At 34.1% G+C, this 17,463-nt stretch overlaps 2 protein-coding genes across 2 annotated transcripts; one reads left to right on the top strand and one right to left on the bottom strand.

The window, feature by feature from the left end:
• Positions 1-5,065: 5,065 nt before the first annotated feature.
• Positions 5,066-14,475, top strand: LOC107838947 (protein PLASTID MOVEMENT IMPAIRED 1-RELATED 2). The gene is made up of 3 exons (XM_016682240.2): positions 5,066-5,433; positions 10,741-12,991; positions 13,103-14,475. Exons 2-3 carry the CDS (start codon positions 10,752-10,754, stop codon positions 14,211-14,213), a joined length of 3,351 nt encoding a protein of 1,116 aa, XP_016537726.1. The 5' UTR covers positions 5,066-5,433; positions 10,741-10,751; the 3' UTR covers positions 14,214-14,475.
• A 690-nt stretch (positions 14,476-15,165) lies between these two features.
• Positions 15,166-16,972, bottom strand: LOC107879653 (probable WRKY transcription factor 50). Its single transcript, XM_016726643.2, has 3 exons — positions 16,543-16,972; positions 16,189-16,330; positions 15,166-15,548 (listed from the first exon to the last, which is right to left on the bottom strand). Exons 1-3 carry the CDS (start codon positions 16,769-16,771, stop codon positions 15,419-15,421), a joined length of 501 nt encoding a protein of 166 aa, XP_016582129.1. The 5' UTR covers positions 16,772-16,972; the 3' UTR covers positions 15,166-15,418.
• Between the last annotated feature and the right edge of the window lie 491 nt (positions 16,973-17,463).

The following is a 17,463-nucleotide window of genomic DNA, read 5'->3' as shown; positions in this document are numbered from 1 at the left end:
TCAGGTGCCCTTCTATTTGCTATATTAAACCACTTGGGGGACTTTCATGTTCGCCACAACCATAACCATTTATCCTTTTACCTTTCCAAACTATTTAATACCAATTCCATTAATGTATTCACTTAAGGGATTTCCATGTATCCTGCTAGGTTTTCAAAATAGTCTAACCACAACCACAAAAATATTTACCCTTTAAACCATTCCAAACCATTTTATACCATGCCAAGAATTTAAGGCATTTATATCATTTAAACTATGCAAAATAGTTCAAAACCATTTAGAGTTCCATTACCAAACCAAAGCATGCAAGAGTTCAAATGAAAGTTCAACAAAAGAGTAAAAATATTCCTTGAGGCATTTTATCAAACATGTTGAGGGCATACCTTTACCAAGACCTAAAACAATGCATAAACCACCATAATTAGGGTTACTCAAGACCCATTTGTTAAACCATAACCAACCAATAACCACATATGCAAACCATTACCAACAATATGTAAAAATATAGTTTAAACCAATACCAAACCATATGCATCAAGACCCCCAATATATATTTTGAAAACCACCATTCATGATTCATAAATCAATGTTTAAAACACAATACACCTGCCTTTAGTTGGAAATAACAATGAGGGAAGAGAACGTTCCTTATACATGAACATTCACGGAAGCAATCTTGACCTTTGAGCCCTTTGAAGAACACTTAAGAAACCCTAGCCTCTAATCTTTCAAGAGAGTGTTTGAGAGAGTATTAAAAGTGTTTTAATCTTTTAACAAGTGTTATAGAAGATTACCAAGGGCTATATAATGTGAGGACATAAGGGTTTAGGAGTAGGAAATGTCCAAACTACCATTGACTTACAAATTAAAACAAGTACGACTCTCTTTACTATCTGTATCCTAAGGTCCGAGCGGTAACCTAACTCGTACCCAAGACCATTCCAAGACACTAACTACTGGGTACGAGTGACACCCCCACCGTACCCATCAACCATATCTAGGGCAGACTCCACAAGACCAAGACGATGATGCACCATACGACTTGCACTACAACTCGTATGCTCTTATACGATTCATACCCTAGTGAGTCATATATTGCCTAAGGTATGAGTGAACCCTCAAGATAGCCTACGAGTCGTATTCTAGGGTACGATTGGTACCCTTAAGTCGTACCAAGTTGAAAAGGTCCAAAACTTGAGAAATTTTGCAAGGGGCCAAATCCTAGGGTATTTCATTTGTCTAAGGTAGTGAGTGTTGTAATACCTTAGAAAATTTGTGTGGCATTGTTCCTTTGTAATAAGTAGGTAGCAAAACTTCCAACAAAGTCATAAGTTATTACTTCGAACCAACAAAAATTATAAACTTGCTATAATAAAAAAATTGTATAAAATATACTATTAGAAAAAATAGTAGCGAGAAAGTATAGAAAAATAAATAATGTAGCATATTTAAAAGCAAAAAGTGTGAAATCAATGCACAATCATTTGAGATATTGTCGATATCCACTTCCATAAGTCGATCATCATTCAATACTCTGCATCTTGTTCTTCAAGTCAAACTCAAAGCATGAATATCATTAGTATCAAAATCATAACTTAAAAGGTTAATTTGATTAATTTTAGAAAGTCTTGCTATCTTTTAATTGAAAAAAATAAAAATAAAATTTTACTATGTCTCTATAGGACTATAATATGGAATATATTTTTTGATTTGTAACTCTACCCATTCCTACCAAAATACGTATATATCATGAAATCTAAAATAAAAAAAATTAAAGTATCAATAGTTTGTTCATAACTATTTAAATTAACTAATATTACATTATATTATAAATTACAAAAAACTTTATATCTGCTATACTTTATTTAAATTCTTATTAAATATTATATATACGTCATAACTATAAAATTACTCCAAAAAATCAAAAGTTATTTTAATTTAGCATCATTTCTTATGTAGCATCTTTTTACCGTAGAATTGAGAAGAAAATTAAAAAAATATTCAACTATGTTAGCATCTTTTTGTGTCCCATATTTATGATCAAAATTTAATATATATATATATATATATATATATATATATATATATATATATATTAATTAAAAATTGAAACTTATCTCTATTTAAGATTATCATGATCTCATCATAAACTTCGATCAATTAATATTTTTTTCAATTTTCTTAATTTCACCCTATTATATTTTTAATATTCTAAAATATCATTGAAACATAAATTACTTATTCAATAACCCAATCTTTAAAGTCTTCTAGAAAAATCCTCTCTCCCTTTCCTTTGAGTTAGATTATTAAATTATCTAATCAAAATTTTAAAAAGAGATAGAAAATATGTATTTAAAATTTTGTGAGTAATTCAATTTTTTTTTTTTACAAACTTGAAAATAAAACATCAAAAAGCAAAAGGTATATTTACTTGCCTTAAGAATTGCTTGAGAGAGAGGAGAACCAACTTTTATGATCAAACTTGTATATTTCAAAATGAAATATATCTTGTGTACAAGTCTCATCTCAAATTTACTTTTGAGGAAAAATATTATTATCAATTTGATAAATTTAGATCAGTTAATTATTTTACTCAATTTTTTAAATTTTATCACACAATATACTCCCATATTCTACATATTACAAAATATTTTGAAAAAATCAATTAAGATTTTATGAGTGTAATAAGTTTTTCTTATAAAAGTTAAATAAAAAAACACGAAAAAAATATATATTTGCTTACCTTGAAAATTGCTTATGAGAATCACATAAGTGTTGAGCATAAATCTGTAACAAAAATAATATTAGATGAAAATTATAATCTCAATTTTTCATGGAAGATTTATAATTATGAAAAGTAACCCTTTTGCTCCTTTGATTTTGGTCATTAAGTATTCAATCACAATATAGAAATAACTTCTTATTAAGATTTTATGAGTGTAATAAGTTTTTCTTACAAAATATAAATAAAAAACATGAGAAAAGAATGCATTTGCTTACCTTGAGAATTGGTTGAGAAAATCACAAAATTTCAAAGCATAAATCTACAACTAAGAAATATAGAAGGATAGTTTTTTCTTATAAAATATAAATAAAAAATGTATTAATTTATTCAATCACAATATAGAAAGAAATTTTTATAATGATTTTATGAATGTAATAAGTTTTTCTTACAAAATATAAATAAAAAATTTGAGAAAAGAATACATTTGTTTATCTTGAGAGTTATTTGTGAAAATCACAAAATTTCGGAGATAAATTTGCAACTAAGAAATATAGAAAAAAAATTATTAAGATTTTATGAGTGCAATAAGTTTTTCTCATATATATTTGGTTACTATTGATTTGCATTTAAAGGCATAACATTGAAACTCAAAACTAATAATCATGTAACATATGGGTAAACTTGAAGAGAAGGTAATGAAACTTGAAATTGAAGAGAAGGTAATGAAACTTACTAGATAAGAGTAGTAAACCCTCTGGTTGCTACTTCGAAAATTAAAAAGAAAAAATTGTGAAATTAAAATTTAGAACAAAAGTGAAAAAGCAAATTAAAAGAAAAGGAGAAGAGGAACCAATATTTGTAACAAGGAAAAGACATTTGTGATTTTTATTTATAAGCAAAGAATAGAAGAAAAAGATTCATGTATTAATATTTTCAATTGTGATATTTAATTCATTTAATGATGAAAAACTGAAATTGAAGAAAATAAAGAGACTCTAGGAATTGATAAAATTTTAAAATTAATTCTCAATTAGTGTGCATAATAACTAATATAGAAACTCATACAAAATGAATTAATAGGTTGTGGCAGCATGTAATGAAATTTAATAAATACTTTATGACATAATATGATTTATGAGTTTTCTCCCATAGAATTTAAATGAGAAAGAAAAAGGAAAAAGTCCAAAAAAATGAGAAAAAAAGATAAATATAATTCTAGGCCTAGGAGAGCGCCATGTCACCGTTCCTATATTTCTCCTTTATTATTATATATTGATTTTACGTAGATTGTGTTGTGAGTTTATGACTAAAGCTGTGCAGTGTAACATGATTGCCGAGTGGTGGTGCTGCAAAAAATAAAAGAAAAAGGACAAATATGACCTCTCAGTCAAACAAATTCCTCCAAAAATGACCTAAGAATTGTAATTTCACAAATTAGTCATTTTGACTCTTTTTTAATATGTCAATTCATTGTTTTCTCTTTTTCTTTTTACCTTTGTTGGCTGCTCTTCTCACTCTCTCTCGCTATTCTTTTTAAAATTTTAAAAAGAAACTTTTTTCATTTTAACAATTAAATATAATTTTATGACATTTTTTGCCTCAATAATTTATTGTTAGAATAGAAAAAAATCAGTACGTTATATTTTTTATTCCTATTATATTTTGTATATAATTTATATGTAATAAATATATAATCAATGTATAATATTGATTATTCTTTTTAAACAATCGAGTAATTGCTTTTTTTAAAGATTATTTTGCATTCACCAATATTATTAAAATAACATACTATTTGTTTTGTTTAGTTTTACTTATTTATACAATAAAATACAATATCATATACTTTTAATATAATACAATTGTTAAAGATATATATTTATATATAATAATGATACAATTTCTATACATATACATATTCTATATAATAATTATAGCATTTTTATACACATTCTATATAATTTTTAACTACAATTATTATTTAGATACATATTTTATACGACTCTATATAGTTTCTACATACATTTTAAAAATGTATCAATCTAATATAAGAGAGTATCAATTGAATATATAGACACTACAAGTGTATTAATGTAGTATAAAAGTGTATTAATATGGTATAAAAGAGCATCAATTGGGTATAGGAACTGCATGTGCTTGCATAGAATTTCCTTTCTCTTTTTTAAAAAGTGTATCAACTAGGTATAAAAGTATATCAATTAAGTATAGAGATTGTATGTGTCCAATTAAGTCAAATATCTAAAAAAAAAAAATTAATTTAACCGACTAACTACAGCTTATTTACCTTTTTAAATATGGATATTTTTTTTAAATGACCGGCCCATGTATTTTTCCCAAAAATAAATGGCCTCCGTCTCACGTACCATACCCGCCCTAGTTCCACCATGTATTGTACTCGTTACTTATAATAAAACAAAATTGAGGAAGAGAATTGGGTAGGGGTTGTTGACCGCGCGAAAAAGTAGGGCGCTGTGAGAGAAGTTGCAAACGGAAAACTCAAAGGAACACGATATAGAGTAAGAACATACCGACCATTTTCCTAAAAGAAAACAAGGTAAAAAAATTGCGAGTAGGAGCAGAGGATTACATCATCAATCGGGAACCCAGAAAACTTTAGCTAAAATCAGCAGTCAACAGTCAGCTCCATCTTCCATCCTCTCTTGCTCTAATATGTTAGATCTCTTACTACTGTAAGGCTTATTCCTATTTCTTTCTTTCTTTTATCTTTGGATTCAATCCTTTTTCGATTTGAGCTGTAAGTTGGATTGATTTACTGTCGCTGCAGTTGAAACTTCTGTGCTGAATTGGGTATTTGATTTTCTTGAAAATTTGTGGGAATAAATTGCAGAAAACAAGATTGAACCGAGAACAAGTTTACTTCTTTGTTTTTACCTAATTATGGATGTTAAATCTCCATATTCTGAATATAAGCATATATATATATCTATTGTTGAAACTTATGTTATGGAGTTTTTTTTCTTGATAGTACGTGGAAAATTGCGGAGTTATGATTTCTTGAATTCATAAATTGAAGAAACGAAGATAAAAGTATATGAGAAATTTGGTGCTTCATTTTACCTAATTGCGTATGTTAATCTTTATAAGCTGAAACAGAAGCATTAAAATTGATGATGGGCTGTCACGTCCTGAAATCCGGGGGAAGTAATAGACACCTATCTATCCCACCGATAGTTAAGCTAACCAAAACACATTCAAATCTTGAATTAAATATGCAGAAAGAAACAGTTAAACATGAGATAAGTTATAATCAAACTCATTTATAAAACTCAAAATCAGAATACGGATAAACAACAATGTTTTGGCCCCAAAACCTGGAATTCACTAGTCTATGCCATCTAATATCTGAATACAACTCCGAACAAGGAAAGTATCCGAAAGGAAATACTTAAAGACCAAAACATAGATGAGATTCATGAGTGTTGTGGATCAGCCAAGCAGCCACCTCAAAGTTTCGAGAAAATTCGCACTAAACACCGGTATCTGTCACCGATCGGAGGTAGGCTCTGAACCTGCACAAAATGTGCAGACAAGGCAAAGGTGAGTATGAAATCCACCTGTACTCAGCAGCGTCATTGACCGATCCAAATCCAAGAGATAACGAGGGTTGGTCCTAAACTTCCCTATACTGGTACTTTCCATAAATAATACTTCTCTCAAATGAAGACAGACCCCGACTAGCAGCTAATATCAACAAAAGTTTATATAAATCAGTCGAGGCATTTCATAATCACCACAAATTAGAATAAAGGTAGAAATGTCACTCTGTCAGTGAAACACTGATCTGATCAAGACAATGCAAATCAAATAGAGATGATATTTATGATGCATGCCTCCTGCCGGGACAGTAAATCTGTATACACCCACGTTCTCTGTCAGATAGTCAAGAAACATGGGGGATTCGCGAGGTCCATATAAAACCTCCAGATCCTGCCCGTAGGCCATTGGAAAAATATCATGTCACTACTTAATTCAGATGCTGCCCTTACACCATCAGAGAGTATATCAAAGAAGGCACTGTATCTCATAAATGCATCTTATTACCTCCGGATTCTACCCTTAGGCTTTCAGTGTCCAACCGTATGATACAACAGATAATAAGCAAGGGATCTCATATAATACACAATCATGAATAAATATAAGAATGCCTTCAGTCACGAAATACTTACAAAGTATGGAAAATCTCTTTATCATGCCTACCAACAACTTATATTAGCAGTACAGCTAGCCAATTCTTTAGTCATGCTCCCAACATATGTAGAAGTAAGTGATCAGTGAGACAATCAATAGCCGACTCCTACCCATATAATGATACATATGCTATCTTTCAATTATCCATAACCTTAGCATATAACAGTGAGCACATAAGTATGTTTACCAACACTACACTATGAAATAAGCTCACATATTCACATTTTTCAACAAATTAGGAAACAAACCTCAGTTACCCATAGCATGGGACTAGTACCCGCGTAAATGCTTGTTATCACGGCTTTACGGACCCCTATTGCCCACTACCCATTTACACAATGAAACTATACACACACTTTGGAAATGATTCAAAAAAGTCTCAGCTTGCCCCAAGCGAAGCTCGAAAATTCAAATCTTAGCTTTTCCCTTGTGTAAAGCTTTTTGAATGTGTCCAATCTGATCAAATATATATTTCTACATAAGAAAATTAATCTATGGACCCACATATTGCTATACTTTTATGTGGGCTCAAAAAGTCAATCCAAAAGTCAATCTTGAGCCCGCTGGAGCAAAATAAAATTTTTATTTGAAAATCATTTTACCCATAACTTAAAGAAAACAAATACTATAAAATTTCATCAAAATTCAATTTCAAATCGACCTTCAAAATCTCAAATCTGTTTCATAAATTTAGCCCCAAAATTTCCAATTTTCTCAATTTTAAAACCTTGATTTAAAGGTAAAATTATCAATAAAGTATTGGGAAATGCAAAACTAAAGGCTTAGATTCATACCCAATGAAGAATCTTGAAATCCTCTTTTTTATCGACCAAAAATGGTGTTTATGTTCTAAAATGGCATTTTAAATATATCCAGGTACATTGCCCTTCATGATTATGGAATCCACCATCACAATCACGACAACCTGAATGGAACAACCTTCGCGGATGTGAAGCATAAATCAAACCCGAACCCCGACCCGTCTAAAGACCTGCACGATCTCGACTTGAGCCACCGCAATCATGATGCTCAAAACCTTTTCCCTTCGTGATTGAGACCAAGGCATCACAAACATGAAGGGTTAATTACACATGCACCAGATCTGGTGCATCAATTAACAGGCAAAGACCCAAAATCCCTGAACGGTTTCATGGGATTTGTTCTAAACCTTGTGAAGACAAAACCAATGTGTTACTAGACTGAAACAATATTTCAGACCCATTGGAACCATCAAAACACCTAACCGAGGTCATCTTGATCAAATGTTGACAAAAGTCAGCTCTTAACTTTGAAATTTTCATCTAACAACTCATAATCCATCCTAAATGCTCGGGACTCGGGACTCAAACCAAAGGTCCAACTAACCCAAAAATCACCTTCTTGACCTAAGGAACTGTCAACCCTATCCACTTTCCAATCATGTATGACCACCTTGGAAATCATGTCACCCACCTTTGTAGGCCACACACATCATACTGAAGCTACGGGAAGGGGCAAAACAGTCAAAATACGTAGAAATAAAAAACAACTATGAGGATTGTTACCTGCAATGGTGGACCCAAGATTTCTTCCAATGGGGTTCAAAGTATAAAGAAGCATACACGCAAAATTTATAAGAAGAAAAACAAAGTGAGATGGGAAAGAAGAAGATTAATCTTAACGCGCTAAAACTTACCTTGTCATGCGTGTTGAGCATTTCTTCCTACTTTTACCTTGCTCCATCAAGCTTTCTTAAAATTTTCTTGTGCTTTTTTTTCTTGCAATGTTCTACTTTATTTGCACTTTTTATAACTCTAAATTAGTATCCATTCAATCGTATGTTACTTTGAAAATCGCCAAAATTTTCTAAAAGTGTTCGAGGATTGAGCTACTAATATTATAATGTATATTCAAAAGATAAATAAATGCATTGCCGATTTTTTAGTTCATTTAGTTCAATTCACTAGGTTAGTAAATGTAAAAAAAGACGAATGATGAATAAATCAATTAAGTTTAGTTAGTTTAGTTTAGTTTCCATAATGAAAAGTTTAATTTCCATCTCTCTAGAATAGAATTGGAAAAAGGGGGAAAAAAGGTGCCATGAGATTAAAGAAAGAAAATTCACTTAAATTAATATTGCTAAAAGGATATTCACGATTATAAAATTTCTTCATTTGATTAAATTTCATGGAACATGGAACAGTTACAACTCACCGAGGACATGACCCTAGATAGGAAGGTCTGGAGGACGCGAATTACGGCAGAGGATTAGGGCCAGTTCGGGTCGCTAGTGTAGGGAATTACTTGGTGGGGGTTTTATTCTTGTCATGATTCCGTGTTCCGTGTTCCATGTTGTATTACGAATCTGTGTGCTTTCCCCTGCTTTCCTCTGCTTTATATTACTTATGGGTGCCGTATTTATGTTATGTAATCTGCTTCTGTGCTGCACTATGTGTTTGTGTGGTATCTCGTGTCTTGAGCCGGGGGTCTATCGGAAACAGCCTTTCTACTTCATCAGAGGTAGAGGTATGGACTGCGTACATCTTACCCCCCCAGACCCCACTAGGTGGGAATACACTGGGTTTGTTGTTGTTTTTGTTGTTGTTGATTAAATTTCATTTATAATATTTTAAGAGAAATATTTTTTCTATAACAATTTCAAGTTTAATAATCATTCATCATGTTTTTAAAGAGTTTCTTCGAGTTAGTACATGAAAAAAAGTTATGTAGAAAAAAAAAAATCACAGAAAATAAGAAGAATAAAGGACAAAAATAAAAAGAATGTCTAATAAATTTGAACAAAAAGAAATTGAAGGGAAGAAATGACATAAAAGAGAAAAATAATGAAAGAGAAGAACAAAGATCCAAGCCCAGAAGTTGAGCCCACTAAGGCCTTTGCTATGGGACTCCCCAAAGCATTAAAAGGGGAAAAAGGAATGTAGGGTGTGGGACTTGAACCCAGGACGCCAAGGCAGCGAATGAACCCCTTAGCTACTGAGCTAAACTTCTCATCATTTCTTAGGGGTTCATTTTAATATTTAGACTCATAAAATCATAATTTGGCCTTACATATACAATGTAATTTTTCGATTAAGGGTGTTCGAGGGAACCCCTAAGCTCCACCTAGGTCCGCCCCCGGTTAAATTTTGCTATTAATACTCAAGGGTGTGACCTAGTTGTCAATGAAGTGGTTGATAACCATGAAGTCTCAGGTTTGAATCCCAGTGAAGGCATTAAAAACATTAGGTGATTTCTTCCCATCTGTCCTAACCTCTCATCTGATCTAGCCTTGGTGAATAGAGTTACCTAGTACCGGATGCTTGTGGGAGGTGGCGGGTATCCCGTGGAATCAGTCAAGATGCAGATGGTCCGTACACCATGTTATCAAAAATAAAATACACACAATGACACCTATATATATAGGTTCAACTTGCATGTAGCATAGCATAGTCGGTCTAAAATCCGAATAAATGAGCTGCTGATATGTTGATGTCAGCCTAAGATTGTTAAACTGTGATAAATCCTCTTAAAATAGCTGAATAATTATTTTAGAACTGAGGCATAGTTGAAATTTAGGTTTACTTTATATATTTTGAGGTTTCCTTAAAAATGCAAATATAAATATTTTTTGGTACGTGGGCTGGTAGGTGGTGGGAGATAGAAAATACTAGGTGGAATAGTCAAGGTGCAGCTGGTCTTGACACCACCATAAAAAAAAATAGATGTACAAATAAAATTTTCTGGTCAATAAGTGTCCTTATTTTGGGCTTCTTATTTGGATTTTTTGTTGGATATTTATTTTCTGGCAGTGAATAAGAAGATGTCTTGGAAGAGCAGCAGTGGGGATCAGAATGGTGGGCGATTGCTGCGTGACATTGAAGAAATTAGTAAAGCTCTTTATGTACATAAAACCCCTCAGAAGGCTTCAACTTTTCAAGCAGATCATGGGCATGATTCTGTTGGTGATACCCATGTCTCTAAATCCAGTTCAAATGTTGTAGCTGATGACATGCTGCGAAAACAGAAGAAATCCTCAATATGGAGTTGGAAGCCATTAAAGCTTCTAACTCATATCCGCCATAGACGGTTCAATTGTTGTTTCTTTCTTCATGTTCATGCCATTGAGGGCTTGCCTGTCAATTTCAAGGACCTTGCTTTGTGTGTAAATTGGAAACATAAGGGTGAAGTGATGAGAACTCGCCCTGCTCAGGTTTGTCAGGGAACAGCTGAGTTTGGAGAGACTTTGATGCATACCTGTTCTGTATATGGAAGTAGGACTGGACACCAGCATTCAGCAAAGTATGAGGCCAAACATTTCCTGCTTTATGTTTCTGCAACTGGGGCTCCATCCCTAGATATTGGCAAACATTGGGTTGATCTTATGAGGTTGCTTCCACTTACCATGGACGAGTTAGAAGGGGGAAGAAGGAATTCAGGGAAATGGACCACGAGCTTCAAGCTTTCAGGAAAGGCTAAAGGTGCAATGCTGAATGTTATTTTCGGTTTCTCTGTATCAGGGAGTAACTCAATTGAACCTAGCCCTTTCGTGCAGGGCATCAAACCTGCTGCAATAGATCATTTCTCAGAATATGATGGGGTTAGTGCTAATAGAAGTTTTCCGAGGGTTGGAAGTGTTTCCCGCAAGCCTGTTGGTCTGACTCATTCTTCATCTAGGTCCCTAGATGCAAGAAGTTTTGAGGAGGTTTTATCAGACCAAAAACCAGAACTTTCTCGCTCTATTACCTCTCTGTATAAAAAACTTGAGGAGGGAAAGTTGAATAAATTGGATGACTTAGATTTCTTTTTTGAATATTTAGAGCCCTTAAAATCATATTCTGGTGCTTTGTCTCAGTTTTCTGTTGAAAATACCATGGATGATCAACATATTGAGTTTTCTATCACTGAGCTGGGCATAGAATCTAATAGGAAAGAGCTGTTGAAACCAGAAGTATGTTCTTATGAAAGATGTGATGATACTCAAACAGAAACTACCGATGTTGCTTACATTTTGGAGGAAAGAAGTAGTGAGAAAAGTGAATACAAGCAAAAATGTGAAAGAAATGACGTCTATGAAGGAGAATATACAATGAAGAGCAGCAATTATGAGGAAACTGATGTGTGCAAGGATGAAATGTTTGAAGAGCTTGAGTCAATTTTCCTTGACCTGTTGACTGCTGAGTCTGCAGAGTTGAATTCACCAGCAGAAATGTATGATTCCATTGACCAAGAAACCTGCATGAATCTGAAGTCCAGCTACAAATCCAGTAGGCGGGTGAAATCACTTAGCCTAGATGATGTGACAGAGTCTGTGGCAAATGATTTTCTGGATATGTTAAACATTGAGCAGAAGTCAGCTGACTTGAGTTCTAATAGTTGTCTGGATTCGCCAAGAGAGTGCCTTTTGAGACAATTTGAGAAGGAAACCCTTTCTTCTGGAAACTCAATTTTTGATTTTGATGCAACAGATGATCAAATGAAGTTCAGTGGCATTGCTTCAAGTGTTCATGGAAGAGTTGCATGCTCTGATGACTTTGATTTGTCATCGGTTATTATGGATTTTGAGAAGGACCATAAGAGGGGTACCCAGTCATTGAGGAGTAAAAGGAATGCGAAAATGATAGTGACGTTGGAAACTGAGGCTTTAATGCAAGATTGGGGTTTGAATGATAAAGCATTCCAGAATTCATCAGGCATCAGCTCTGGAGGGTTTGGAAGTCCAATCTATCTTTCCCCTAAAAGACCATTAGAATTACCTCCTCTTGGAGAGGGCTTAGGTTCTAAAATGTGCACGCATAATGGGGGCTTCCTATGTTCAATGCGTCCTCAACTTTTTAGGAATGCAAGGAATGGTGCAAGGTTGATCATGCAGTTTTCTTGTCCAGTTGTGCTCCCTGCTTCAATGGGTTGTAATGTTATGGAAATACTCAGCTGCTGGGCATCTGGTGGAATTTCCAAAATGTCTGCTCAGGCAGATAAGCTGATGCCTTTAGAAGATATCACTGGGAGGAATATACAAGAAATGGCCCCGGAAACCAGATCCCGACTTAAATTAGATGGGAGGTTTGTAATTGTAAGATCATGATATAAAAGTTATAAATATTCTATCATTTTCATTATTTGTATGTCGTCCAAATGATGATATTTGTTTTGTTCTTGTGATTCTTTTGGCAGGTTCTCTTTTTGGTATGGGTTATTTGATATGAAGGACAGTGAAGATCTGCTGTTTCATCAGAGTTCTGGTCATCTCAATTCCACCACAATAATTGATGATGTAGCTTTAGATTTTGTGTTTATGGAGGATCTAGCTCTTGTGGCAATGGATGAGATAGAACCTCTTACACTGGAAGGGCTGAGAATCCAGTCAAATTTGTCAGATAATGAAGCACCTTCAATCATTAGACCTCAATTTAGTAATGTTTTTGGTTCTAATACAGCTAGCACATTCAAGTACTGGTGTGGCAAAGAAAGTGATGATGATGATGGTGATTTAGTTGAGCTGTCTGTTTCACCAGATGAATGGTTGAGGCTGGATGCTGGAGATTTCAGTAACATTCCTGAGACCAAGGAAAGAATTACCAAAATCTTAGCAGTCCATCATGCTAAAACCCTTGATTTAGATAGTTCAGGACTAGAAACAGGTCAAGAAAGGTCGGAATTGTTGTGTAGAGAATCTAGTCAACTTTGTAACAACTTGACTTTAAGCCTGAGGGTTCAACTCAGAGATCCTCTGCGTGACTATGAGATGGTCGGGATCTCTATGCTCATTCTGATTCAATTAGAGAGGTCTTATGCTCCTGTTGAACGATCTACATGCAGCAGAGCATCAGAAAGAAACTCAAGCAGTGAAAATGATCCGAAGGAGCAATTCATTGAAGAAGAAATTATTGCTGGAGAAAGTGAGGGGGAAATCCATAGGCAGGCTGTTTCCCAATTTAGGATCACCGGAATTCATGTTGCAGGTTTTAATATTGGGCCTAATGATGACCAAATTGGGGGCACGAAAAGACGGCAACAAGCTGGGTCGCGGTGGTTGCTATCAAGTGGCATGGAGAGAAGAAGCAAAAATCTATTCTCCAAGTCAAACGCCATCGTAAGATCATCCTCGCAGATAAAGAGAAATATGCAGCCTCGAAATGTTTTGTGGAGCATCTCATCAGATTTTCATACCGGAGATTCCAAGTGCAAAGAGTTGGCAGCATCAGATGTTCATATACGAAATTCTGATATTATTTTTCCAACTGAAAGTTGTCCAAATCCCAGTCAGTTGGGAATCAAGTTATAAACCCTTTTTCTAGGCATCTATATTTTTCCATTTTGTATATGAAAAGAAATTAATCGCTCAATCATGTTTGTGTAAAGTAGCTGAAGAAAGTTTCACTGCATAGCATAATCTCCATTGTTAGCATTTCGTGATGTTTGGGGCTCTCAACAATAAGTTTTTGGGGCTCTCGTGTTGTTCTTCCTATATATGTTGTAGACTTTCTCGAAATGCTGGTGATTTCTAGATTCTTTATCTCATAAATTAAAATATAGCCTTAAGAATATGATACTTTCTAAGATTCTATTGCCTTGGTTGATACTGCACTTGCTTTGTAATGCATCAGCGTAGTAGTATTTCCTGCTATCTATTCCAATAAAACATTGATATTGTATATAGACTAGTTTGTTGCTCAATTCCCTGTTGATGTTATGACTGCTAAAGAGGGGAGAACAAATATTAGTTTTGATACTTGATTGTTAGTAGAAATGTACTAACAATAATTTGTTCAAGAAATTCTACTGCAAAGTTCCAAGTGTCAATTGTCCAATAGTATGTTAGTAGCAATACTACACTCGCTGAGAAAAATTGGATTGTTCCTCTGCACTGAATCTTATTAAGCGTTTTGAGAGTTTCTTATCTCTGTTCTCGGGAAATTTAAGCCTGTCAGTTTTGTATCATCTGTTGGCGTGATCCGCCCTTTATATACGTAATAATAACGAAGATCGTATTGCATTTGCCTCCTGGACAAAACAGAGTTTAATCAACAATTTTTGTGGTTCTTCTCTAAAATTTTCAGGTGAAACAAGATAGAATCTGATGCTTATCTTTCCTTTCGCTATGTTTTTTTCTTCTTTTATAATCCCTTATCCAGAAAAAAAAGGCTGATTTTGTTTTTATTTTTATATTGGATGGCCTGTGTCTCGATTGATCACTGCATGCACAAAATGTTTCAAAACTGATCAGGAATACCATGTTAGTTGATAGTGCTGTAGGATATATAAATCATGTAGGAAGCAGGATAAGACTACATGCCAACTGAAGGGCACGAAATGTTCTAACGATTACTTTTAAGTTACAGATCGATGCCTCCGTCTGACCACCCCACAATGTTTGGTTATGAACTCGCCAAGCTGTCAGGATTCAATTTACTGGCAGTAGAACCCTGATTTAGCTAGCTACCGTGCAAGAGTCATAGTAACTTTCAAACTCGAGCTCTGTTACAGGAATCAGAATGGGGATAGACCTTGATGGTTGTGGACACCCTCGTAGGTGGTTATCACATACCGAGAGTCCTCTTTGTCTCGTTCAACTCTCTTCTTCACTGGACAACCTTCTACGGAGCACCTATAGTAATTCCTGTTGATATAGAACATAAGTCACCCGAGTTAGTTATCGTACCACTTTCCATAAGCTGCCATGCTATCGAATAAAGCAAAATAGCACATAACTTTTATGTTTGTCTCCGTGAAAAAAAATAATTAATTAATTGATTAAAGTTTGTGTATGTTCGTTTAGCCTACCACAATGGTCACGTAAGGGAAGTTTATTATTATTTTCTACTACCCTGTCATTGAATGACTATATAAAGTATTAGTAGTTAAAATTAGCTTTCAAATTCATATAACCAACCCTAACTATTGCTTGGAACTGAGGACTACGTAGTAATTGCTTTGTTAGGACTTAGGATAGCTTAAAAAATACAACTTATATATGGCATAGTAAGATGCAAACAGATTTTCAGGTAACTGTTAGTGCAGATATAGGCTTATTTGATTCAGATAGCTTATTCCAGCAAACTAACCAATATTATAACAATAAGCTTCAAATCTATATGGCATAGTGTATGCTGAGCCCTTTAGATTTCCAAGCTAGAAGAGTGATATTTGTCATTAAGAATGAAAAGCGAAAGAAGAAGGTAAGCTTTAACAAATTAAAGTACTCTTTGTCCTGTCACTTTGCTTGCCTGAAACAGAAAAGAATGAAGCTCTCATCTTACCTCGGGTTGGGACTATTTTTCACCATCTTCTTTCCATACTTTCTCCACTTATAGCCATCGTCTAGTATTTCAATCTGTGATAGCGTTCTGAAAGCAACCTTGTCCTTTACTTCTTTCCTCTTGCTGCTGCTGCTTCCAATGTCTATTTTGTTGCCAAGCAACAATATTTAGCACGAAAGATAATTGAATTTCATTGTGTTAATTTGAAACTATTTTCTAATGTATGCATGCTTTTTTCTTCTTCTCTTTTCTGATTGTGGGTAATTCTATTATTAGATGGCTCATGTTATTTATTGCCATATAGCATATATCTTAAGTTATACGTACGAAAAGTAGTGTTGATAAAATGCTTACTGTTGCTAGGTTCTTCCTGGTAACTGCTGGTGTTAACCACTTGGTTTGCTGCATAATTTGAGTACTGGGGTATGAGTGTCGGATCTTGTTGAATGGGCCAATTATCTATTTCGAGAATATCAGAAAGCTCAAAGTTAATTAGGTGGTTTGAGAAATCATCACTGTCAGGTGAGTCCAATGATCTAAAACTCCCATCAAGCATGTTTGCACTGGGATTATTTGCAGCCATGGATGGTGATCGACTGAATTCTCATGGCGGACATTTAATATGTTAAGAGCATAAGCTCCTAGCTAGCTCGTTGTGTATCTTAATTTCCTAGTGAGCTTCCTACGAGGTCGGAAGAAGGTTCATGGACTATGCTTATAGGATTGATGGCTGAGTGAATGTCATTGTTGAGGGCCCTTATTTACTCAGTTTAGTGACTCCAAACTTATGCTTACGATGCTAACAAAGAGTGGACAGAGTAGAGTGGGGCATGGCAAAGAAGACTTTGTGCATAGACTTTTGCTTACTGTGTGTAATCTTCACATAATATCAATCTCGTGCTTAGACCAATTAAACCCTTCAAAACGGTGAGGGAATACCTAACAAGTCAATATGTGACAATGGTTGGTCTCGTAACCTTTTTTCCTTTTATTTGATACCACTTTCACTTTATCGCTTCATACGCATTTTAGGATTTATAAGATTATTTCCCCATTAAACAGTTTCAAGTTTCAGCATATAGGTTTTTATACTATCAAGTGAAATTAATCTGCAGCACATGTAGCTAATTCATAAGAAACCTAATATCTTAAACAAATGAAATAATGACCTACCATATAGCCGGTTAAATAACACATAGTAATATAAAAAGTCTACATATTATCAGTGCACATAACTAATAAATCGTTGCATTCTATGGTGCAACTTTTCATCCG

The sequence above is a fragment of the Capsicum annuum genome, chromosome 8 (genome assembly GCF_002878395.1).
Source record: "Capsicum annuum cultivar UCD-10X-F1 chromosome 8, UCD10Xv1.1, whole genome shotgun sequence".
Lineage (NCBI taxonomy): Eukaryota > Viridiplantae > Streptophyta > Magnoliopsida > Solanales > Solanaceae > Capsicum > Capsicum annuum.
This window is presented reverse-complemented; position numbering and strand designations above follow the sequence as displayed.

Coding starts and splice junctions, on each gene's coding strand:
- LOC107838947 (XM_016682240.2), top strand. CDS start 10,752: ATGTCTTGGAAGAGCAGCAGTGGGGATCAGAATGGTGGGCGATTGCTG. Junction 12,992..13,102: donor CGACTTAAATTAGATGGGAG/GTTTGTAATTGT, acceptor TTCTTTTGGCAG/GTTCTCTTTTTGGTATGGGT.
- LOC107879653 (XM_016726643.2), bottom strand. CDS start 16,771: ATGGCTGCAAATAATCCCAGTGCAAACATGCTTGATGGGAGTTTTAGA. Junction 16,331..16,542: donor CCAGGAAGAACCTAGCAACA/GTAAGCATTTTA, acceptor GCAACAAAATAG/ACATTGGAAGCAGCAGCAGC. Junction 15,549..16,188: donor AAAAATAGTCCCAACCCGAG/GTAAGATGAGAG, acceptor CTATATCAACAG/GAATTACTATAGGTGCTCCG.